At 52.5% G+C, this 24,902-nt stretch overlaps 3 protein-coding genes across 4 annotated transcripts in view; 1 reads left to right on the top strand and 2 right to left on the bottom strand.

The window, feature by feature from the left end:
• Nucleotides 1-4,552, bottom strand: part of STK4 (serine/threonine kinase 4) — a 45,261-nt gene extending 40,709 nt beyond the window's left edge. Inside the window, exons 1-3 of one of the 2 annotated variants that reach the window (XM_032704946.1) lie at nt 4,427-4,552; nt 1,883-1,963; nt 923-1,051 (exon numbers count right to left, since the gene is read on the bottom strand). In XM_032704946.1, the coding sequence (XP_032560837.1) occupies nt 923-1,051; nt 1,883-1,963; nt 4,427-4,458 (242 nt within the window). In that variant the 5' untranslated portion in view covers nt 4,459-4,552. Of the gene's footprint in view, nt 1-922; nt 1,052-1,882; nt 1,964-3,717; nt 3,830-4,426 lie in introns of those variants that run through there. The other variant, XM_032704947.1, reaches the window with a different exon arrangement.
• Nucleotides 3,890-8,654, top strand: TOMM34 (translocase of outer mitochondrial membrane 34). Its single transcript, XM_032704948.1, has 7 exons — nt 3,890-4,709; nt 4,815-4,914; nt 5,031-5,183; nt 5,770-5,930; nt 6,173-6,317; nt 6,960-7,086; nt 7,604-8,654. The coding sequence occupies exons 1-7, from the start codon at nt 4,457-4,459 to the stop codon at nt 7,700-7,702; spliced, it is 1,038 nt and encodes a 345-aa protein (XP_032560839.1). The 5' UTR covers nt 3,890-4,456; the 3' UTR covers nt 7,703-8,654.
• A 2,720-nt stretch (nt 8,655-11,374) lies between these two features.
• Nucleotides 11,375-22,229, bottom strand: PABPC1L (poly(A) binding protein cytoplasmic 1 like). The gene is made up of 15 exons (XM_032704929.1): nt 22,037-22,229; nt 21,091-21,284; nt 20,467-20,582; nt 19,526-19,665; nt 18,617-18,711; nt 18,243-18,380; nt 17,619-17,714; nt 16,747-17,013; nt 16,144-16,234; nt 15,718-15,843; nt 14,555-14,682; nt 14,109-14,202; nt 13,135-13,265; nt 12,256-12,339; nt 11,375-11,667 (listed from the first exon to the last, which is right to left on the bottom strand). The coding sequence occupies exons 1-14, from the start codon at nt 22,227-22,229 to the stop codon at nt 12,262-12,264; spliced, it is 1,887 nt and encodes a 628-aa protein (XP_032560820.1). The 3' UTR covers nt 11,375-11,667; nt 12,256-12,261.
• Between the last annotated feature and the right edge of the window lie 2,673 nt (nt 22,230-24,902).

Raw genomic sequence — 24,902 nt, 5'->3', positions numbered from 1 at the left:
TAAGTTTTGCTGTCTGCCCCCAGTCACCTGCATTTACAGACAGGGAGAGTGGAGTGCAATAAGAGCGAGTGGGACCACAGTTTTATACTGCTCATGTAATTTATTTTAAATGGCTTTCCATGCCTCAAGTCCTTCAAAGTAGTGTTTCTTAAGGTCAGGTTCATAAGACCATAAGAAATGAGCATATTTTAAACCTTCAGCCTTGGGCACACTTTGACAAGGTCTTCCCTACCCACAAGCTCTTCATTAGCCAAGTCACTGCAGCATCTTTTCCCATAAAAACATGCAAAGACAGCCCAGAGAGCCAATCATCAGCCCATCAGCAGAGCTGCCAGCAAGTTATTCTGGGGATGCTCAGATCAGCTGGTCCTGCACTGGAGCCTGCACAGGCAGAAAACAGCCGGGAAGGACAGTCCTGCCACCCGAGCAGGTGACGGCACGTAGGTCGTGCACATGCAAGAGCAGTCATGCGTTAGTGGCTCCCATCCACGTGCTCCTTAAAAACAAAACCAAAAAAAACCCTTCTTCTAAGAGTTTTCTACGTCCTGTTTAGAAGCCATCCCCCCCTGTGGAGGCAGGAGCTGCTGTTTAGCACACAATCAAGTTACCACTGCTCGACAAGCGACGGCGCACGGGCAGAACCGCAGCAACCGCTCACACGCTCGGCTCGGGGCTGGCAGCAAGTGCAGGGTTATTCGACTGAGTGCTCTCTCGTTGCAAGCTGAATTTTTGTTGTCTTACCTTTGCACTACCCAAATGGTCAGTTAACATGACTCAGCTGATACGAGGTAACTTGATTGTTCAAGTCCGGCCTTTCAAAAAACATTTAAGGCAACATCACGGCTTTTATTCGATGAAGTGCCAGATCACAGGCGACACTTTTCCTCACATCCCAGTGATGGGGTTTGCAGCACACACTTACCTGTCACATTGCTGCATTATGGATATTTCTTTTATAATTTCTTGCAGGTCAGATTCCACAGGAACTTGTTTAATTGCAACAACCTGACCCGTTTCTTTATGAATGGCTTTGAACACACTGCCATAGGAGCTAGGAAACAAAACATGAAACAAACACTGAAACGCACCAACATTTTAAAAATGCAAATATTATGGCTTTGCTTTTTGCAAGTGTAACCATCAGGGAAAACGTATCCTTCTGTTAAAAATATTTTGTATTTTAATGTAAATAATCACTCTGGTAGTTTCTAAACACTGTAATACAAATAAGTCACAGCACACTGAGACGGTGAGAAAGGAGCCAACCATCATGACATTGACCATAGCTTTGGAATGGCCTTTTGCACAAATCCAACAAATAAAATTCTCTCTTTCCAGCATACAGTACAATCTGAGCATCAGTAAGAACTACAGCCCTGGTCAGATATTATCATTCGTATTTGCAGCTTCTTTCATACAGCAGCCAGGCAGATTTATAACTCAGTTTTTCCACATGAACTGCTTAAGGCAGCAAACATGTCACTCACTGACTGTTCCCATGCTGCTCTGCCTCACCAAGTGGCACAATGCTGCTGAAGTTCACTTCCACCAGGCAGATCTTCCACAAGAGGTACCCAGGATCAACTACAAAAACCTCTTGAGTTCCCACAGGGTTCAATCAACTCCAGGCTGGCATTTTTCAACAGCGCTTCAACTCCCTACTGCTGAGCCGTAAGCTACTGTTTGGATTAAGATATCACACTCTTGGGAAACAAATTCTTTATTCTGTTGCTAACCAAACACTGTCACTATGTTAGTACATACCTTTGCAGAAATAGGCTCACAACAAAAATGAAACAGCAGAGACCACTGAACACATCCCCATTACAGAGATTTGTCCTCAGAGACACGTACATTGGGCCCATTGGAACAGAGCACGTACCCTTCTCCAAGCTTCTCCAGTACATCAAACACTTCTTCAGGTTGTTTGGTTAAACTGTCTTCATCTAACTTCTTCAGCTGCCTGTATGGGCAAGAAGAGACAAATTATGGCATTTAATTTTATGGCAGTTTGGGTTTTGCTGAAACAGAAGAATAAACAGCACAACTCAAACGTACAAAAGGCTTGGTATGAAGTAAATTGATTATCAAGTAAGTTTATTTCACCTGACAAGAAGAGTGAATATTATTAGCATCCAACAGCAAAAATGGACTGGGAATTACAGAAGAACAGAATGTTCTACAGCTCATCTTGATAGAAATGCATTCCAGGATCTCTATGCTGGTGGTCACATCCCAACACAGTACAGCAGAGTCTAACAGCTATTGAACATATCTGCTAAATTTCAATATCTGGAATGAAAGGATACCTACCAAGGCCAAGCAAAAGGGAACATCATCTTCCCTGATGCTCAAGAGTGTGGGTGGAATACATTTGTTGGGAGAGTAAGAGGCAACACTGATCTCACCTGTACATTTTTAACATCAAAAGTTCAGATCTTAACTTTGTGGGCCTGGATACGTACTAGGAAAATTCTACCAGGAAAAAAGAAAAAGGAAACTGTATCTGACTACTGCAGTATCTTAATGCCATGCCTCTTAAATGTATTGCTAATATGAGTCAGTTGAAATACTTCGTGGGGAAAAAAAACCCATGCCATGTGATGTGATCCTGCACTTGGCCCCCCCTCTCCCCTGGTACAGCTTTTAGGGAGATTCCATACACACAGCAACAAGATCAATCACATTTGTTTCTGTCCACAGGGAAAGCTGTTCACCAAACCTTCTGAAACAGCTAAGGACTACATAACAAAAAGTTCTGAAAACTAAGTATTTTATTGTCAGTGATACAGTATTCAACTGCCCACAAACAAGCTCTTTCATTTTCACACCAACTAAAAAAAAAAATATTAAAATATCTCAAACAACAATAAAACACATGACAAAAACCCCTCCAATCTCCCCAAATCGGCTCATATGAGTTTTTGAAACACAGAAACTTACGAGTCTCAGAGCTTTTAGCACTGCCTGGTCTCACAGTGATCAGTGTTTAAAGTGAAATACGCGAGAACACCCGCAACTGCAAATTACTCCTGAAAGCTCGAACTGCTACTGTTAAATATCAAGAGTCCAGTCACAGGCATACTAATTTTTAAACTAAATATATAACTTTTTTCCCCAATTTCTTCAGAAGCAGAGTGAGAAACCGCTCATTGATCCCTGGCTACTACATTCATGTACAAAAGCCACACAGGAGGAGCAGCTCGTGCATGGAGCACATACAATGGCTTCCTGAAGCAAAGGAAACATTATATAGAAGCAAACTCAGGAAGTGGTGAAATACTGAAAGTAGTCACTAGCTTCCCTGCACAGATAAGCATTAAACAGAATGTTACTTGCCCTTGTGAAAACGGGGAGGGAAGAAGGTGTGGGAAAAGGGGGGAGATGAAATTAATATATCCATCAGCAACCACATAAGCCACCATTTCCAAAGAGCCCAAAAAGTGGGGATGTGAGAGGCAGACCCCTCTTGCTGAAGTTGAGGCCTAAATTCTATCAGCATAAAAGGGGAAAAAAAGGCTTTTAACATACCCAGGCACAATAACCAGACAACCACCGTGCCTGCAGCAAACAACCTAATTTCTGCTACAGACCGGGAGCCGAATTACTTTGTGCTGTCTGGTTCATGCAGAGCACTCGCTGCTGTCAGGCACACGCTGCCTTCCTCCTGGATGTTTATACAACGCGGATATAACAGCAGCACAAACCCAACCTCACCTTTGTTGTTATTCAGATCTAATCTGAATCACCTACCAGCTAAGCATCGGCATATGCAATTACAGAATAAAACCCAGCGTTTTTTTAACAGAAGATACATCGCCCGTTTAACGAACCGAGCCAATCTCACTGAGGAGCAGCGCCCGCAGCTTCCTTTGTTCGCTGCTGATTCCCCGGGCCCCAGCTGCCAGCCGCTGATAGGATTCTGACACGGACACTTCATTCGAGCTGCCGCCGATCTCCAGCTCTCCCTCCGCAGCCCGGCCCTGCCTGGCGCTCCGAGATAGGCGGCTCATGGAGCTCAGCCCAAACCCCGGGATGCTCCGGGCCCGGCGGGACGGCGGAGGTGCCAGGGCAGGGCACCGAGCTGGGCACGGCCCCGGCGCCAGCGGACCCGCACGGAACTCACCCGGACAGAGACGAGAGGGAAAAACGAGCGACGGGGGCTCTGTCGCTCGGCCGGCACAGGTGGGCACACCCCGGTACAGCCGCGGTACCGCTGCGAGCGCCCGCAGCCGCCGCCTTCTCCCCGGCTCTGCAGCTTGAGCCATTCCCCCACCACCTGCGCTCGGTGCTGTCCCAGCACTTGCCGGCGCCGCTCGGGGCGAAGCCACCGACCCCCGCCGCCCCTCCGGCCGGCTCGGAGCGGCCCCGCTCCCCCCGCTCCCCAGGCCGGAGCATCCCCGGCGGGGACGCGCCCCGCGCTTACCGGCGGGGGTTCCGCAGCTGCACCGTCTCCATGTCGGCGACTCGGCGATCCCGGCGCTCGGTCCCTCACCGCTCCATGGCTCCCCGCCCCGCCGCCGCTTCCGCCCGCCGCCGGATGCCGCGGGGAGCGCCCGCCCCGGCCCGCCGAGGGCGCGGCTTCCCGGGCGCGATGGCCGCGTCCCCCGGTGCGCTGCGCCGGGCCGGCAACGAGGAGTTCCGCCGCGGGCAGTACGGCCCGGCCGCCGCGCTCTACACGCGGGCGCTGCAGCAGCTGGAGGCGTCAGGTACGGGCGCGTCCCGGGGCGGGGGGGCGGGCGGGCGGGCGGACCCCGCTGGATCCCCGCTGGATCCCGGCTGGATCCCCGCTGGATCCCGGCTCTCCCGCGCAGGGGATGCCGCCGCCGAGGAGCGCAGCGTGCTGCTCGCCAACCGCGCCGCCTGCCACCTCAAGGACGGCGCCTGCAGCCTGTGCGTGGCCGATTGCTCCAGGTGAGCGGGGCCGGGGTCACCGGCGGGCCGGAGGGCGCTCGGCTGCTCCCCCGGCCCGGTTGTGCGGCCGCCCCGGAGCCGCGCTGGCTCACCCCGCTGTGCCCCCTCTGCCGCAGCGCCCTCGAGCTGGTCCCGTTCGGGATCAAGCCCCTCCTGAGGCGAGCGGCGGCTTACGAGGCTCTGGAGAGGTACGCGCTGGCCTACGTGGACTACAAGACCGCGCTGCAGGTGGACTGCTCCGTGCAGGCGGCGCACGATGGAGTCAACAGGTAACGCCGGCAGGCGCGGGTCCTGCTGCCGCCAGCCTTGCTGCATCCCTGCAGCGCTGTCAGGAGCAAGCTGGGCCCCAGCTTGAGTAAAGCAAGGCCTGGCCATGCTCCCTCTGTCTGCCTGAGCCCATAGGTCCTTTCAAGATGCTGGCTGATTTCTCTGGGACTGTTTCTGCTTTGCTCAGTGTCTGGTCTAAGAGAAATAGTAAAATACAAGCTCTAGTGCCCTATCCTTTAAGCCTCTCAATGCTGACTGCATTTACAGGCTGCTGTAGTCCTGTTCTCTTCCTGGTGCTTTCTGTTTCGGTTCATGGCTTGCCAGACTGAGGATTGAAATGCATGTCTCTTGCTCACCTGAGCACTGACAGCCCCAGCCCTTGTCCTGTGATATTTTTAGCCCTGCTGACACAAAGAAGATCTTTTCATAAATGTCCTGCCTGTAGAAGGAACCTAGTTGAGATGCATGTAAAAAGATCAGGGGAGAGGTGCTGTCCTTGGTACACAAACTGGGTTAAAAAATGACCCTGCTGGCTACTCTGTGGCCCATCCAGCCAACAGCCAGGGCGACTGGGAGCATCTCTTCCAGGATGACTAAAGCTCTGCTGGAGAAGGATGGTGTGAACTGGCGTCAGAAGCTGCCGCCAATCCCCACAGTGCCTGTTTCTGCCCAGACGAGGTGGAGCGTTCCTTCTCCTGGAGCCTCTGGGGCAAACACTCCTCCTGCAACTGCACCACAGGGAAAACCAGGTGGGAGCATGGCCTTGGGCTGGGCACAGAGCCCTGCAGCTCACAAGGGTGATGTCTGCAGCTGGTGTGTCTGCAGCTGGGGCTGCAGCCTGGAGAGACCCAGCCCAGGCTCTGCCACAGCCTTTTCATTGATTCTGGTCCCCTTGATGTCTCATCTCTGGTATGGGGGTATTTGTTTTCTGGGATGCTGTGATGTTCTTGTTGGTTTTACGGTGTTCTGTGTCCTTCCACACTGTTTCCAGACCAGACTGCTGCTGGCATGGAGAGAGCTCGAACTCTGAAGGAAGAAGGAAACGAACTTGTAAAGAAAGGAAACCATAAAAGAGCGGTTGAGAAGTACACTGAGAGTTTAAAGCTCAACCAGGAATGTGCAACTTACACCAACAGGTACTGCTCAGCTCTTTGCCCAAGTACTTCTTGGCCCTTTATAAAGGTCACTGTGGTACTTCTGACAGAGCTGTCTAACGTTTGCACCCAAACTAACAAATAAAACAAAACCACCTACACACGTCCACCCCAAGTGCAGTCTCCCCTGTCGTGTAACATTCTTTGATCAGGTACTGCAAAACCCTTGGAGACACTGAAGGGCCTACTCCCTTTGATGCTTTGTCTGCCAGGACTGGGGTATTCTGAGTGGCCTGTGTTGTCCTACAAACCACAAAGTACTGTACTTAGAGTACTTCTAAGGCAGTTGCAGCAAGCAGAACACATGCTGCACTGGTATAGACAGGAACCTGCATCCTCAAAGTGCAGGTTCTTTAGCTTCAGGGTCTTTAGCTTCAGAGCAGGTTGCTCTAAACATCCTCCTTTTTTTTTTTTTTTTTCCTCTTTAAACCGAAAAACCATTTCCTTTTTTTTACTTCTTTTAACTGAAATAAACTTGGGCTCAAGAAGTAAGATGACATAACGTGTGAGAATCAAGGCTGGTTTTGGAGCCCAGCTTTGTGCTCCACTGGGACCTGCTCTGTATGCTGCAGCAGTAGGTGCTGTTTTCAGCCAGAGATCTCTAACCAGGTATCTGTTTTGCAGAGCTCTCTGTTACCTGACCCTGAAGCAATACAGGGAGGCAGCACAGGACTGCACAGAAGCTCTGAAGTTAGATCCTAAGAACGTGAAGGCACTCTACAGGCGTGCTCAAGCATTTAAAGAACTGAAGGTAAGTCAGGAGTTTTTGAAGGGTTTTAGGCTAGGACTAGATGCCTGTTTGTGCATAATCAGAGCCACAGGTGTCCTTTAGAACTTGCTTCTGTGCTAGACAACATCTGCCAACAGGTAGCTGAGACCTGTATGGACTGAGAGGGCATTTTCTTTCACTTCAGTATTTGGATCTCATGAGCTTTTCCACATCAGGTCCCATTCCTAGAGATGCTGAAAGCAGCTGTGTGTTGTGTTGAGCTTTATCTTTTTGTGTCTCCTGAGAAATTCTGGAGGCAGTGCTGGACTATGCAGTGCATTGGTCTTGGACTCAGAACCCACTTGAGTCATGAAATTATCTTCTCAGGCCTAGTTTAAGCATGTTTTAGAACAGCTACATCAATGCCATGGCTTGAGCAGTTATAGAGAGGGAGTCACAGGCTTACCTGTGTTGCCTTTGCCTCTGTTTCTGCCTCTGTTCTGCAGCCTTAAACTGCATTTTTAACACACTAACCCTTAAAAAAATCCTCTCTTTCTAGGATTACAAATCAAGTATTGCTGATATCAAGAGCTTGTTGAAAACTGAACCAAAGAACACAGCTGCACTGAGATTACTTCAAGAACTGAACAGAGCCTAGGGTAACCAAGCAACAAGGAAAGCTTTGTTTTCCACAGCAGGAGAAAGCTTTTTCCCTTCTGATGTTGTTACAGGGACCAATCTTCATGCAGGATCGGTATTGAAATCTATCTTCCACTGCTGCTGAGATCTAAGAGGTTCTGTACCAGCATAAGGAATGTTAAGACACAATCTGTATCAAACTCTATTAATCTGGCTCTAAGATCATGCATAGTTTTAATGCCCTTCCCTGGCTGGGAGGTTGCCTTCCCTGGTTGAAGTCAACTTGCCTGTAACTATTGGCCTCAGGGACTCTTTCCATGCTGGCTGAGATGCATGTGAAGTGGCTGTTCTTTCTGAAGAGCTGCAAACAGAGGGGTTTTTGTCCTTATTCAGGTGACAGTTTTGCTGCATTTGTGCTGCTATTACTGAAATAAGGTGGCTGCAAGAACGGCTGTAGTTGCCAGAGCACCACATACCCTTCTTGTAACAGGGGCACAGTTACTTGCACAGGGCTGAGCTTGTTCCCTTGCCCCCTTGATGCCTGCTGGCCCTCAGCTGGGTTCTGCTGCTTAGTGTGGCTGGGCAGATGTTTAAAGTAGCAGCTTTCTTTAGTTATTCTGCACATTTAAGAAAACAGCAGCAAGTTAAGCCTGCCTTGTTACACTGTGCACTATTACAGATTCTGGGTGCTTGGGAATTTTGCAATGTTTTTTTGTCTTTTTTTTTTTTTTTTTAAAAAAAACCACTTTAGCTCCTCTGTGCCTTTTGGAGCAGTTGCTGTGGGATGTTACAGGGAGGAGAATTTTCAGTAACATCCCAGCTGAGGTCTGGCTTACTACTTCAATGCATGTTTATGCTTTTTGGTCTTCTCCTGATCTGGTATTGATGGCACTGATTTAAAATGGTAGGTAAAGAGATAGTTGGAGTTACTCTGTGAACTGTTAAAACCATTAAAGCCATGTTTATTTTCAGTTTAGACCTGTGTTTTTTATGGGATGGAGGGTATAGGGGAACTGAAACACTTCTTTAACCACTTCACACTGTCCCCCCTTTTTGTTAGAGCACTTCAAGCACTGTACAGGGCCCTGCTCTTTCAGACAGTGGCCTCAGCTCTTAGTGGCCATTAAAGTTAAGGCTCAGAACAAGAAAGCCTGTAGCTCCAGGGACACTGGGGCTGGGAAGGGCATGCCAGTGGGAAGCACAGCACTGCGTTAGGGTTTCCAACCATTTTTCACTTGCACACTGCTTCAGCTAGTAAGTCCAGATGCTGGACAATGCTAGACCTGATCCATCTCACAATAAAGGCCAGGAGATATAGAAGCCAGCCCTGAAGTCAGGGTTCAAGTATCTTAGTTTCCCACCTTGCTTCTCCCAGCAGTCAGTGTTTGAGGCAGGTACTGCACCAAATTGAATTTAGAGAGCAGACAATCCCTCTAATGCCATTAAAGACAAAGACTTCTTCCCTTAGCCTGACATTAATTAGCTTTTTGGAGGTCCCAGGGCTGTACTCCATCAGCTGTAATGGACCAGGGCTTGAAACAACTCCTCCCTGAGGGGCACAAATGGCTCCATTCACTCCACTCCTGCTTCCAAGTGAGGCAGCTCCATTGATCCCACAGCAAGCATCTGCCCAGGCTCCTTGGAGGTGGGATGGCTTCCAGGGTGGGGAAGCACACAGCAGCACACAGAGAAACAGAGGAAGGTCACAGAATCCAGGAGCAGGACTGGCTTCACTTAGTCAAGAGCTGTCCTTGTAAGAGCCCTGCTGTTCCCTGAGGACAGATACCTGCCCTGTTCAACTGCAGCTCCCTGCAGCAGCAGCATTCACCCTCCTTCCCCTCACAGCAACATCAGTGCTGTTTGTGCCTCATCTCCAGGGCTTTCCCCAGCAATACCACCAGGCAGGCAAAGGTTAAGCACAGCAACAAGACACCACTGCAAGCTGGGGGTCACTTCTGCTCCTGACTCTCCTGTTCCAGCCATGGTGCTGCTGTTCATGCAGGACACTGCCCTGGTGAGCAAAGGGAGTGCTGTCCACAGGAGCAGCTGGAGAGGGTTTGTCACAGGGACACACCATCTGCCCCTTTCACAGCAGCTGTTCCAGACTGGAACCTCCGGACTCATATTTGCATTGCTGCTCCTGCCCTAACTCCCTAAAGCCTCAGACTTCCTCAGGAGTCCAGCCAGGGAGCTATTCTGAAAACTTTCCAGCCAGGGATCCAAGCGCCAACTTCACCTTTTGCTGATAAAAAAATTTCAAGACCCTGCTCCTTTTTCAGGTCCTTTCTTAGGCTATTCCAACATTCCTGTGTTCCTGGCCCCTACTCTGCATTCCCTCTGGCTTTACAGAGCATTCACCCAGCCCAGCCATCTGGCACTGTAGGTGTTGTCACAGGCACACCTGAAAAGAGGTTGCAGCCAACCTAACCAACAGCAGAATGAAGTTTACCTGTACAGGCCTATTCCAGCTCCTTACATGCATTACACTCATGCAAATAAACATTTTTCCTCTAGAGACAAAGCAGAAAAATCTTCCAGCCAGTTACACTTCGAGAGAAATAACAACTCAAATGAAGGTCGGGTATATTAAGCTAATTAAAGTCCTTCATAAGCATCTCACTGAGGAGACGATATCTAAACAGCACACAGTTCAGGCTGAGGAATCCACTAAGAGGAAAATAAATACTGAAGGAGGTCAGAGGAAGAATTGGCAAAATGAAGGTGAGAAAAAGGAACGATGAGAAGCCCCAGGGCAGAGTCCCAGTCGAGCAGGAGCAAATGTGTAAACGGTTCTATTAAAATGCTGGAAGGGAAACAAGAGGTAGGAGGGGTGACTCAGCAGGGAGCTGAAGTGAAGGGGGGTTTAAGAGGGAGCAGAAGGAAGATTGAGACACCACCAGCAGTACACAAGCTGCACAGAAAGAAGGTGGGTGGTGCTGGTGGAGGTGTTCTGCTCCTGCCAGCTCAAGGAAGCAGTCAAATGAGGTCAGTGCATCACCAGCCTCAAGCACCAAGGAGCTTCTGGGGACTGAAATGCCTTCCTTAACTAGGAAGAGCAGAGGATTAAGGTCAGGATGATGACAGCAACACAGACAGCAGAACACAGCAATAACAGGTCCCAGCTACTCCTGTGAGCAGGGAGCATCCCAGTGGGACATGATGTGGTTTCAGGCCCTTCAGTGACTCCTTGACGCCACTGGTCAGGAACACACATTGGAGAAGCAGCTTTTGATTTACAGTTACTGCACAATACCTCAAAAGCTGGATCTTGTGCACCACAGACACACACACAGCCCCCACGTGACCAGCAGAAGACATTCAGGGCCAGTCCTGCAGGAGTATAAGGTCCATTATAAAAGGAGAACCACAGGAAGATGACACCTTCTAAGAGGAAGTTTAAAACAGCTATCTAGAGAGGATAAAATCCAGGTAGATTGTATGAAATTTGCTTAAACCCATCCTCCTAAGAATCAGAAGGAACCTTCTGTCAGCTCTCAGGACTGCCACCCCACCAGCATCACAAACTTCAAACACTAATTACTACAGCCTGACCCAAGTCCATCCCTCCACCTGCCTGAAACAAAGCACTGGCTGTCTTTCTGCCAAGGGAACTAACCCATGCTTAAGGGTGGAAGCATCAGTTCTTTATTAGTGTCAACTACATGAACAAGTAAAACTACATAACCCAATAAATTCCCTAAAATGATGATTCAGCAGCAGTTATTTCCTGGGCAACTGACCCAGGCTGGGTTCCACACTACATTTCACAGGGTGCTTTCAGTGGTGAGAAGAGATTTGATGTGGGGATTTTTACAGGTGCAGAAGGAAGCAATTCTACAAGGTTTATAACACATACAAACAATAGGATGGGGCACTGAAGACAAGCCAGGGTCTCTGTACAGGTATAATTCCAACAGCACGGTGGGGTTGCTGCTCCTGTTCTTCAAAGGCAACATTCTTAGGGCTCACTCTCAGTCCCGGAGCCTACAAGAAACAGAGAACCCCCAAACAGAGTTTTCAAATGCTAAAGGAAGAATTTCAACCAGACAAGATGAAATTCACCTGAACTCAGATTACACACAATTTCATTTATACCACAACCACCTTCAAAGCTAAGGGTACACGAGAGCCTCAATTGCTTGTTAATGTGTCTGTCCCAGCTGCAGCAGCAGGACCAGCTCTCCTGATAAAGCCCACAAAGGATATTTTATAGGGTATCTCCTGCCAAGATTCTGATTTTAAAAAAAAAAAAAAAAAAAAAAGTCCCAGGAAAGATTGTGCTGGTCCCCACTAGACCCACAGAAAAGCAAGGTCCTTTCCCATCTTCCTTTCTGGTTGCACAGTCATTGCCCTCATCAACACAGAAAAAACCCACACAGAACAAGATCTCTGCAGTTGGACTAAGTCTGGAAAACGGAGGGTTTAAGAGGGTTTAAGAAATGGAACATTACAGTCAAAGATACTTTTGTTACTCATCAAACCTTACTTGGTCTGGATGAGAAACTCAATCCCCAGTTTCAGAGTGAGAAACCAGAGACCCTGAGCACACCACACACAGCTCCCAGCACCCACCTGGAGTCACTGCAGGAAGGCACTGCCCTTATGGGAGGTCTCTGTGGCCTCGTGTGCTTGGAGAACAGCGACTGCCTCCTCGATCTTACAACAGAGAACACAAGAAAGGGGAAGATGAGTTGCTCCAGTGGAGGAGTGCACTGCACCAGGAATTCAGTATTCCAGGTCCCAACTCGGTCTCTGCACAGAACCACTTCCAAGAGGTAAAGGACTTAAATTATAATTATAAAATCCAAGTCTGCTGCTTCTGCAGGAGACTGATCAGCCCAAAGACATTTCCTGTCTCTTCCCTTAGGAAATTCTGGGGTTTCTCTGCAGGTAAAGCTGCCTGACACCACCCAGCAAAGCCCAGACTCCTCCAAAATAATAAATAAATAAATAAATAAATAAATAAAATTAGTGCAAGGGTGAAAGTGGATCCTGCCTCCAAGAAGATGCAATCAATTCACTGCAACTGGAACCAAAGCTAAATATTCAAGAGGGTTAAGGAGGAAACTGAATAAGCACTGCAGAGAGGCAGCATTTATCTGCTTTCTATTCTCAGGAAAGAGCATCTCCCTGTCTCCTTCCAGGGAGCAACACCCAACCTGCTTTTCCACCTCTTACTTCCCAGTCACCTCCAAACCACCCTCAGAGCTTGGCCTGTGCTTTCAGGGATCTGCTCCAAGTTTCTCCTTTTGCTGAAGGTGGGTGACACTGGGTGTGGTGACATCGACCTGGGGCTCCTTCTTCACTTGAAAATAAAACCAGCAGCTCCTTGCTCTTCCCCTGGCAATCCATGGCCTGGGCCCCTCTCCTGGGCTGGGGTCACCCTTCCTTGCAGCAGCAGGGAGTCAGCCCTTGGGAAAGGGATGTGTTTGGGCCCCGAGTGACTCCTACCTTGGAGCGCAGGGAGTCAGGGGACTCCATGAGCAGCAGCAGCTCAGAGTTGTCTATCTCCAGCAGCATCCCAGTGATCTTGCCAGCCAGCAAGGGATGCATCGAGTAGACCAGAGGGTAGAGGCGCTCACCTGCTCCAAACACCAGGAAGGACATCAGCACTATGCAAGCCCTCCCAAGTTTTCAAACCCAGTGCAAGCCCTCCTGCCTTCTCAACTGAAAAGGGATACAAGGGTGGTGATGGTGGTGGAAAAGTCACTGCTCACAAGCAAACCTACTCCAGCAAGTCCCAGCAGCAGGAAGCTGCTGGGTGAGGTCAGCAGCAGGCACCTGCACTGGGAGCAGGGCAGTGGAACAGGGATGCTGCCCACACCTGCCCATCAACGTGCAGGTGGAGGTGCCAACTTCTGCAGGAGCAGTTCCCTCCTGGGGAGGGAAGAGCCAGTCTGTGACCTGCTGTGCTTTGGGCCAAGCCCATGGGGCAGATGGAGCAGGGCACCTCCCTGCAGCAGGACAAGCAATGCCCTCCCGTGCCAGGGCACTGCCCACTCCACCATGGGACACCTGAAGCCCAAGGGCTGTGTGGTAGAGCTGACCTTAACCCCTACAGCCACCAAGCTGTTCATCAGTGCACAAGAGTAGCAATGGCTCAGAGCCCAGGGGAACCACAACCACCTTGGCACGGCCTGGCAGCACAGGCAGGATGGATGGAGCTCTGTCTCTCTGCCAAGCTTTGCCAGACACTGTCTCACTGCCAGGCAGCTCACACAGACAGGGAGTGGCTTTGTTGCTCCCATCCAGTTCCACCACAGACTGAATTTATGGTTATCTTTTTAAAGCAGTGCAATACCAGAGCAATCCCACAGGCCTTACAGCTTCTCCCAGCAGTTGGGTCTCCCCTGGTGCATGCAAGCACACGTGCCCTCACAACCCCACAGCTGGACCTACTCCAGCAGAGCAGCCGTGACACCCACCGATCATTTGCTTCTGCTCCTGAGGAGGGGCTGCTGCAAGCATGGATGCTGTCAGTGGCTCCTGCCCCTGGACACACACAGCAGGTTCTACCACCTGGAGAAAAAACAGGGAAGAGCAGCAACCAAAGGCTGGAATGATGCACAAGTTCCTTGGCTTTCAGGAACACTGCTGGATCCTAAATGCCATGGGGCATTTCACCCTCCCGAGATGCTGATGGAGGCTCTGGCTCTGTCTGTTTGTATCTAAACACCAGCTTGCAGGAAAGCTGGAGCCAGGCATCACAGCTGTGTGGCTACCAGATCCACAGCCCCAGTCACTCCAGCAGCCCCCAGGAAAGGTTCCCATAACACCAGACATGGAGCCACGGGGCTGCCTGGGATCAGCAGCTGTGTCAGCACAGAGCAGGACCAGGACTGTCACACTGTGGTGGCTGCAGAGCTCTTACCTGTGGGGGCACCACGGGTGGCAGGTGCCCCATGGGCACGTTCCTGACAGCCGAGGAGTACTTGTAGGCTCCCCGTGGCAGGGAGGAGGAGGCGCCCCGAGTGCTGACCGTCTGTGTCCCGATGTTGGCTGCAACAGGGACAAGAGCATTTGCAAGGCAGAGCCCTTAAACACATGCCTGTGCCACGGAGGCTGAAGCCACAAGGGCAGTGTGCTCATCTGGAGGGCCTGAAAAATCCCCCATGGGCTGAAAGCAGCCCCCAGGTCAAAGAGAGCTTCTCCAGGACAGGCAGGGCAGTGTCACCCTGCTGGCTGGGGTGGGCTGATGTTGAGTAGAGGGAAGGAGAGTTTATAGTTTATAGTTCTCCCCTCCAGAAACACCCATCTGCATCAGAAGCCAGAGGATGGGAACGGCACTGAGAAGGGTGGGCTGCAAGACCCCTTCCCCCAGCTCAGCCTGGTTCCCCTCCTGCAGGGAGGCAAGGGCAGAGGAACAAGGGGACAATGACAACAGGAGGGAGGAGGAGCCACAAACAGCCCTCCTGGTCCCCCTGCTCACTTCAGCAATAAGGCACTCAGTGCCAAGGATGACCCTGGGCTAAATCCCATGAAGCTGGGAAGGCTGCAGGCAGATGCTGCCCCAGCAGATGGTCCTGTGTGGAGGGGACACCCTGGGACACAGGGACAGCTCCAGAACAGCAAGGCACTGGGGATGCCAGTAAGGTCTGGTTCCCAGCTCCAAATGTGTCTAACACTTGTGTTTTATTGGAGGCTTAGCCTTGGTAGCAGTTCATCCAGAGCCTGGAAGATCTCCTGCCTCTTCCCCAGAGGTCCTTTCCCACCCTCCACCTTGGTCCAAGTACTAAGCCCAGCTGCCACAGCTGCATCACCATCTGCTTTAGTGAACATGTTCGAGGAGCAGCAGCCAACAAAACCCATGTGCATATCAGAGACCTGACTCACTACCTGGAAGACCACAACCTTCCCCAAAAGTCACACACTTTTTCACTACAGGCACTGCTCCAGGCCCACCACACCCAGGGGCACCATCAGACCCCTCCACGAACAATCCCACGGACTGATCCATCCTCACAGGAGACCTGAGCTCACAGTGAGCACCTTTGCCATCGCTGCGATGTCCCAGTCGGGTCCTTCCCCACTCACCCATTCTCTGGGCCTGGGGGAGCACCCTGGGCACCTGGGTGGAGGCCTGTCTCGTGGTGCTGATGTTGGACAGCAGGCGCCGGGGCGGCACGGCAGCCCTCAGGATGGGGGTGGCTTCAGGATACACTGCTGCAGAGATGGAGCAGACACATGATAAAACCTTTTATATATAAGTAATAAAGCTTCTTGGTAGCACAGGCATGGAAGGAGACAAGGGGGGAGTGACTGTGGCTGGGGAAAGCTCAAGAGCACCTCTGGTGTCACCACTGACATCTCATCACCCCGTGCCCATCACCATGACTCCTGAACACTTCAGCAGGACAACTCCCCACGGCTACAGGCTCTGTGCTGCTTTTAGAGAACCTTCAGTCCCTGACCCAGCCCAGCTGGTGCTGAGAGCCCCCAGGGAGAGACAGGGTGACTCACAGGGAGGTCGGGAGGGCTGAACACTCCAGCGAGTGGAGGGGCGGACTGGGACAACAGGGCTGGGGCCGTAGAAGGCAGCTCTGGCTTGTGGCTGGGAAAGGAGAACACATTATCCAAGGTGACTGGGGAGCTGAGCTAGAACTAACCTAGAGCCTCTTGGTGGCTGCTGCACACAGACAGACAAGCCAAAACCACGCCCTTGCAGCATGCCAGAATGCTCTAAAGACCAACCTCCAGCCCTGCTGCCAGTAGGTTCTCCAGCAGCTCCACTTTTCTCCTCCCCAGGAGCTTTTGCACCCCCGTAACCCTTCTCCCTCCCCTGGTTTCATCAGCAGACTTGTTCTCCATGCTCACACCCTCCCACCAAACCTCCCCTTTGGTTCCCTCCTCTGAGGGGCAGCAGTAGCTACTAAGTCCTCAGCCCATTGCCTGGAACACCCACATCCCCCCCGACACATGGAAACCCAGCACTGATCCCCTGGTCCCATGTGGGTGTGTGCCCAGGGCTGCACAACCCAACTCTGCTCCTCAGCCCCACTGCTGCCCCCACCCAGGACAAACTTGGGTCCCTGTGCAAGGCTGCCCCTGGGGAGCAGGACTCACCTGAGGGATGGGGGGGAGGAAGTACGCTGCAGGGGTCTGGAAGGAGCCCAGGAGAGGGCCAGGCAGGGCCCTCATGGTTGCCAGTCTCTGCATGTACTGGTTGGTGAGGATTGCTTTCCGCTCCTCTTTCCTTTGAGCGAGCGCAACGTAGAGAGGCTTAGTGCTGACAATCCTTCCATTCATCTCTGTCACGGCCTTGGTAGCCTCTTCTGGGGAGGAAAAGCATACAAATCCAAACCCTTTGCTGTGGCCACCGTCCATCATAACCTAAAATTGGATTAGAACAAGACAGTTAAGTCCACAGATCGCTGCAGTACCCGCAGAGCAAGGTGCAGGGAGGGGTGGGAACCTCCAGCCACAGGCAGCCCATTGCAGCCCCCACATCCAGGGTGGGATGGATGGGGCTGCACCTCTCTAACAGAGAGGTTTCTCTGGGGAAGGGGAAGATTTGATCAAGGAAAACCAGTAGGTCTGGGAAATGAAGATGGCAGAGTCTGGACCAGTCAGAGATCTGGAGCCTGTGACTGTCCAGGGGGGAGGGTCTGTGCCCAACCCACAGGCCAGCAATGCTCCAGTGCTTGATGCTGCAGGAGTCAGCAAAGGATGGGGATCAGTGAGACGCTGTGTCCTGCCAAGGGCCAGGCAACATCTCTCCCTGGCAGGCTACAGGTAGCTGACCTTAAAGCCAGACCACCCTCTGCACCCAACTGGGTAGTCTTCAAGAGAAGCCTGACACCAGTCTTGATGAAAAGATTGACACTTGAGATACAAGCCACCAGCAGGGAAATGTAATTCAATAGGATGATAACCCCAATCCATTTCCAAGGGCTGAGCACACCAGCTGACTGACCCCAGGAGACCCAGTGCCTCACCTTGGCACTGGTGATGGTGCCATAGGGGGAGAACTCCTTCCTCAGCTTCTCATCATCTATCCCATCATCCAAGTTCTTCACATACAGGTTGACCCCCTGCAAACAGGTCAAAAAAGCAGCTTGGGATCCCAAAATTTACAGCAGTTTGTCAAGCTGGCTCTGTGTTTCACCAGCAGCTCAGCCAGACAGTGGGACATCCACAGAGACATCCCTGCAGGAGCACTGACATGGAGAGGGCCTGGAGTGTGTGTGTGCTCCACATGCAGTACAGACACCCCAAGTGATGAGGGCACCCAGACAATCACTGTGAAGCTGCTCCAGGACCTCGGGAAGCTGCCTCATTCCCAGGCTAATATTTTCATTTCTGCTAATGAGCAGGAGCATTTGCTCACCTGTCTACACCATCCTGGGTTTAGATCTTTCTCCTCTTTCCTGATACTGCCTCCCAGGACATTCCCAGGCAGTGAGTGGACCCCTGTGCAGGTTTTTAATTGCAGGAGGGCCCCAGCACACTCATCTATTCTGGAGAGCCCTGTGCTGTCCCCAAGCTGAGGATGCCCCTGGATGCCCAGGGCACATCCCTGCTGCAGACCTGCAGGATGGAGCATCCTGCTCTCCCCTTACCTGGTACCTGCTCACTCGCTCCTGCTTGATCTGCTCAAACTTCCTCTTGAGCTCGCTCTGGCGCTCCAGCCGCTTCTGGGCTCTGCCCACGTACACCATCCGCCCGTTGATCTCCTTCCCGTTCATGTCAGCCACCGCCTGCAGTGCAGGGAAGGGCTCTGGGCTCAGCAGGAAGCAAGTGGCCACAGTTCTACTCTTCACCCACCACCCCAGTGCAGCCCCACCACAAAGAAATCTGCTCCCTCTTGCCAGGTCCTGGTACCCAGTGCCAGCACCCAGGAGAGCACAAAGCCGGTGAGGTTCCCCCTGAGGACAGCTGGGAACATCAGCAGGCAGCAAGCCCAGGGCCAAGAGGGCAGTGAGGAGCCTCTTGCCTTCTGGGCTTCTTCGTGCTTCTCAAAGTTGACAAACCCGAAGCCCTTGGAGCGGCCGGCGCTGTCCATCATGACCTTGACACTCAGCGTCTTTCCTGCAACAGGGAAGGAAAGAGCCACCTGAAGGGTGCCCACCGAGGGGGTGCTGCTGGCACGTGGCACCACGCTCAGGAGCCACCATGAGATGCCAGCCCAGCAAGGAGACTGGGTGGCCATGGCAGCAGAAGAGCCCAGCAGGAGGACAACAGTGGGACCCCCAGGAGGCAGGGACAGGAGGCTGTGTGCTGGTGAGGGCAGTCCCTCCCACTCTGGGTGCTGTTCTCACTGCCCTTGGCTTTTCAGCCTCTCCAGTCAGTGCACTGAGCTCCTTTGTCCAGAATTCTCATCACCTTTATACAGGAACACATATATTGGGTTTCTGTGAAGGATATCCACAAGTTACCTGGGATGACACTGACCAAGCACGGACAGTATGGTCCACGGGTTGGAACAACACTAAACCCCATCACAAGAGGCATCCTCTAGTAACAGATTAAACTGAAAAGCCTTTTAAATTCAGACTCAACATCTCTTATCCCCAGGCTATAACCAGCCAGTACATAGGGTTTTTTTTAATTATCTTGAAGCCAATCAAAACAAAAATAAAAGTTGACCTTTGTTACCTAAGAAAGAAAAAAGCTACTTTTTTCAAGATAACCTAGTACAAGTTATCCTCCATCATAGCAAGAAAGCACATGTAACATCCTGGCAATTGAAGTGACTGCAGTCCTTTGATGGGGGGATGTTTGAACAAGTCAGATCCCTCTGAGAGAAGGGCCTGCTATTTCAGCCAAGCACTGTCCCCAGCTCACTTTCCAGTTGCCCCAACTCCAGTCTTTTAGATGAGGATACTTTGCTTCAACAACTCACCAAACTTGGAGAATATTTCCCGCAGTCTGTCGTCGTCCATGTCATCCCCAAAGTTTTTGATGTAGACGTTGGTGAACTCCACCACCTTCGCTCCAATCTCTGCCTCACGCTCCTTGCGGGATTTGAAGTGGCCAACAAACCTGCAGGAGGGAAGGAGAGGACCTGAGAACCTCCATGTCCCCTGCAGAGCAAAGATGGACACAGGCACATCTGTCTCATTGCAGGCCGAGAGAGACTCCATCACCTCAGGCCATGCTTTGCTCACCCACAAACCCACCATGTGTTTCACATCCAGCAACTTCAGCATGTCCCACTCGGGTGTTCCCCTACCCCTTGGCACTACCAAAAGCAGGGATGTCATCCCAGCAGACATCAAAAGACCCCAAAGGATGGCACCAAGTGCCAGCTCTCCTCCTCCAAGTTATTCCCAAGCCCTCTGGGCATTCGCTTGCCTGAGTGGGAAGTAAAGAATTAAGTGATGCAATGCAAACAAGAGCTGAACAACAAAACCTCTTCCTGCCCAGATTATCTGATGCCAACAGCTGAGATCAAGGACCAGCCCTGCTTTGTGGGCACTTATTACACTGCCTCAGCAATAAAACCCAGCCTGGGGTTGGACTCCTTCCTCACCATCGGGAAGAGCTCCAAACCACTATCACACTTCCACCAGAACTGACTGTGAGTGACTCACTCCTGGAGAGCAGTGGAGCTGCTGTGCCCAGCAGGGAGGGGAAATGGGGAAACACAGAAAGCAGCACAGAAAGCACATGGGGAAAACACAGAAAGTAGCACAGAAAGCACATGGGGAAAACACAGAAAGCAGCACAGAAAGCACAACAGCAGCCGAGCAGGGCAGGCATTTGCTCCCACGGGTGCACCAAGGCAAGGGAGGAGCAGAGCCAATGCAAAGCCCAGGAGAGACTCTTCTCTCCTGCACTTACACCTTCCGGTCGTTGAGCAACATCCCATTCATGGTCCGGATGGCCCGAGTCGCTGCCTCCTGAGTCTCAAAGTGGACAAAGCCATAGCCACGGGATCCGTTCTCATCACAAACCACCTGCAAATGCAGAGCAGGGGGGAGGGGGGAAAAAAAGCAACCAAAAAACCCAAGAGGTAGACACTGTTTTTCTCCACGTTTGCACATGAGTAAGTCACAGGAAAATCCATCCTCATTTTCCAGGGGCTTTTCCCCTCCCTGATGCCCTGCTCCCATTGAGGCTCAGCTGTGTTGGGGTGTTTGCGGCAGGTCAGGGAGGCAGGAGATCCCAGGGCCAGATCCACAAATGCTACCCAGGAGTTTATGGCTCCCCAAGCCCCCCATACCACTGATGCACTTGGACAGGATGGCACAGGACATCTCTGGGAAGAAGGTGGGGTGGGGGAAAGTCCCCATTCCAAGGGGAAGCATAGCAAGGCTTTTTGGCTTTAAAAGCAGGTGGGAATTTAGAGGAGATGTTGTGGGAAGTGAAATGAGAAAGTGAATTCCAGGTGGCTGGAGCACACTGCTGAGAGCAGGGGCAGCTCTGCAGCAAGCCCTCTCCTGCAGGGCCCCTGGGAATGTGTACCTTGCATGACAGGATGTTCCCAAAGGCAGAGAATGTGTCATACAGGGCTTTGTTATCAATGGAGTCATCCAGGTTCTTGATGAAGATGTTTCCAATCCCTGACTTCCTGAGCCCAGGGTCCCGCTGGGACCACATGATGCGGATGGGTCGGCCTTTGATCACCTCGAAGTTCATGGTGTCCAGGGCTCGCTCAGCTGGCAAAGAATGGGGGGAGAGGAGAGTAACAGAGACAGATCCCCTTCACATCCTGCAGCAGCTGAGGTGGGCACAGGAATCAGGGATACTGCTGTAGAGGAGCTTGTTAACCTAAATGAGATAGGCAGCTCTGCCTCCCAGGGAAGCCCATGCTCTCCTTCCCTCCCCTCCAGCCACACCAGTCCTTCCTAATTAATTGGGTTGTTTCCTCTCCAAAGTGTGCCTGACTCCTACAGGATCATCCATTTCACTGCAAACTCCAGTTTGGCAGATGCCCAACTAATTTACCCAATAAGGATTTTTGTCTCCAGAGCAACTAACCAAACACCTTCCCATCACTACTGCCTCACTTCAGCATGGAACACCTTTCAGTTGCAGCTCAGCATCATGGCAATGCCTGCCAGGAAAGAGTCCAACACTGTGAGCCAGAGGGCAGTAGGCTGCCCCAGGGAGGAGCATCTCCACAGCTCAGAGAGGGGGGTAACTCTTGAAAGACATCTTCCTCTCCTCTAAGCCCAAAGCCCAGCTGACACATCCTTTCCCAGTCCCTAAGAAGAGACTGGAGCGGGATGGGTCCCACTCATTCCATTAGTTGCAACCAAAACTCAAATTAGTGGAATATTGCCCAAGCCCCAGCAGCTGATGCCTCCACTCAGGTCCTTCCTCTTGCACTGCCCACCCTTCCACCTCTCACACAGCCCAAGCCCCCGCTGTGAGGCCGTTCCTCAGAGCTGTGTCCCAGGGAACAGACCATCCACAGGCTGCTGGAAGTTGATGTAGGCGTAGCCCAGTGACCGGCGCGTGGCAATGTCGCGACACACTCGGATGGACATGATGGGCCCGGCGGGTGAGAACTTCTCGTAGAGCATGGCTTCGGTCACGTCCGGGTGCAGGTCCCCCACGTAGAGAGAGGCCAAGGGATAGCCAGGGCCGCTGGCATTCATGGTCACCCACGGAGCTCAGCTGCAGAGGGAGACACACCCGAGGCTGCAGGGTGCAGGTTTCAGATCCCCTACAGCAACCACAGCCACGCCCTTCCTTCCCACCAGCAGTGGTAGGAAAAGCAATGTCCGATGGAAGTTACCAACCCGAAATTTTTCAGCACGTTTCAGTGTTGGTGCAAGAGCCAAGCTGGGATGACCTGCACATCACAGCCCTTGCACACCCTGGGAGCAGTCAGGGGAACACAACACACCACACACACAGACTTGCTCCTCTCAGCACTCAAACCCCAAGAGAAATAAAATGGAGCTTAATTCCTCAGAAGGTAAACAGCCCTTCTCCACCAGAGACTCCTTAACGGCTCCCTCCAGCCACAGCAGACATAAGGAGTGTGGGTTTGCTTCCATGCCTGGGGAACAGACCTGCAGTCCACACCACTCCCTGCAACCAACTCCATCATCACCAAGGCAAACACGGGGGTTTAGCCAGCCCTTCCCAGTTTCTCAGCTAAAGTCCCTGGAGCAAGCAGGAAAACTGATGCTCAGTCTCTGCCTGGTTTCAGCTGGGTATAAAGTTGTGTGTGGAGATGAAAGTCACCGCCTGAGACCCCCAAGGTACTGCCTGGGAACACATAATTGCATCTCCTGCCCTAAAAGCTTATAAACCCACCTTTGGGGCTCTTACCTGAAAGCTCAAAAGACTTGAGACGCTTGTTTAGAAACCTACAGACACCCAAAATAAACACACGCACACACACACACTCATAGGACAGGTGCATCGAGAACAGGCAGGGCAGCTGCGCACCGGCTCCGTGACACAGCCCCGCTCCTGGCACAGCCCAGATGCGCCTCCCGGGACCCCCCAAAACAAGGACAGGGTAACAGAGCAAACCCAGTGTCCCTCCGCAGCCCCACAGCGGGGCAGGGAGGGAAGGGGGATCAGGCAGGGAGGAGGCGGCGGAGCGGGGAACGCCGAGTGGGGTCGGGCCGGGCAGAGGCGGCACAACCCGCGGGGACTGCCCGGCGGGGGCCAGGGGGAAGCTCGCACGGCCGGGACGGGGCGGCGGAGGAGCGCGGGGCTCGGCGGGACCCCCGGCCACCCTCGCCCCGGAGCAGCCGCCCCGCCGGCCGGAGGGTCCCGGCCCCGCACTCACGCCGAGCGCTCGGGCTGCAGCTCCGCTCCGGCTGCTGCTGCTGCCGCGGGACCCGCCCGCCTCTTCCGCGGGGCCCCGGGGGCGGGACGGGACCCCCGCCCTCCGCCAGGACCGGCCCCGCCCCGCTCTCCCCTCCCCGCTGCGGGGCGGGGTGGGCATCCCGGCGGGCATCCCGGCAGGGGTGACCCCCCGTGTCCCCATCCCGCGGAGCTGAGGGGCTCAGGGGTTCAGCGGTTGCATCCCCTCCTTTTTGCGAATCGCAGCTGGCGCAGCTCCAGCACTTCCCGGGTCTTCCCAAACGAAGGGCACGGGGGTTGCGCTGCGTGTCGCCCTGGAACACTGACAGCGCTTAACAGCGTGTGTGTCCCACCCACGTAGCTTTAGGAATCACATGCACGTTCTGGTGTGGAATTCCCTGAAGTTAAGGAATCGAGGCAGGAGCCTCACGCAAACCCTCCGTCGCTGGGCACTCGCACACTCCCGACTCCACAGCAAGCTCGCTCAGCAGCCAACAGAGACCCACGGGATATGGGATATGGGACCTGGCCTCTGCCATCACCTTTTGTCTGTGTGGCACATCCAGAGTGCTGTAAGGGCGCTTTCATCCACAGAGATGGATGTAACTGTGCTGCTGAAACATTGGGTGACAGCACACAGGAACCTTGAGCCCCTGACAGCGGCTCCCCAGCACCCAGCTCCAGCCCAGCCCCTCAGAAGGTCAGCAGCAGGGCAATCAGGACAACCCTTACATTCACCAGAGCCTTCTGGTGGTTTCCCACACTAAGCTGACTCACCCAAAGGTCAGACGAGCACCGGTGCCAGGAATGAGAAGCCACAGCAGCAGCGATTAGATGAGTTAAACATGTAGAGTGCATGTGGACTCTTACTGTGGCTGGGCCAGTGGGAGTGTCCTTCCCCCAAAACAACAAAATTAATTGAAAAATTGAGATGTTCCCTCAACTCATAATTGCCGCAGACCAGGCTCCTTGGTTCATGATTTCCTGAAAAGGAAGAGTAAGGATGGGAGAAGTTATGTGAAAGGACTGAGGCAGAAGTGGTCTTTGAACAGGATCAGCTTGCAGAACACAGGATTTTTCTTCTCCGAGCTGACAATGCCATCAGCATGAGTCAGATTGGCAGTTAGTGTACACTATAGAATCAGTGAAGAGCAGGTATGTCCATAAAGGCTGGAAAATGACAAGCAATAATCAGAGGGACCACCATTTAAAGCCATGGCACAGGGCTGAGCAGTGCTCCATCAGCAGCTGCTTAGATTTTGACCTAATGCCTTTGTAGTGGTCAATCAGAAGCAGCCCAGTAACATTTTGCACCGTGCACACTTCTGTGCTGCCCCACTGCAGGAGCAGGAGGCTGTGGGAGCAGGAAGGACCAACCTCCTCGGTGCTTTTAGGCTGCCTGGCTGCTGCCATCCATCCCTTCAAGGGCTCTTTATGTCCAGGAATACTCCTCCCACCTATTTTCCTCTCCCAGTGCTGCTTTTGGACACCACGGGCTGAGCCCA

The sequence above is a fragment of the Chiroxiphia lanceolata genome, chromosome 17 (genome assembly GCF_009829145.1).
Source record: "Chiroxiphia lanceolata isolate bChiLan1 chromosome 17, bChiLan1.pri, whole genome shotgun sequence".
NCBI lineage: Eukaryota > Metazoa > Chordata > Aves > Passeriformes > Pipridae > Chiroxiphia > Chiroxiphia lanceolata.
The sequence above is the reverse complement of the archived record's forward strand: the minus strand, read 5'-3'. Positions and strand labels throughout refer to the sequence as shown.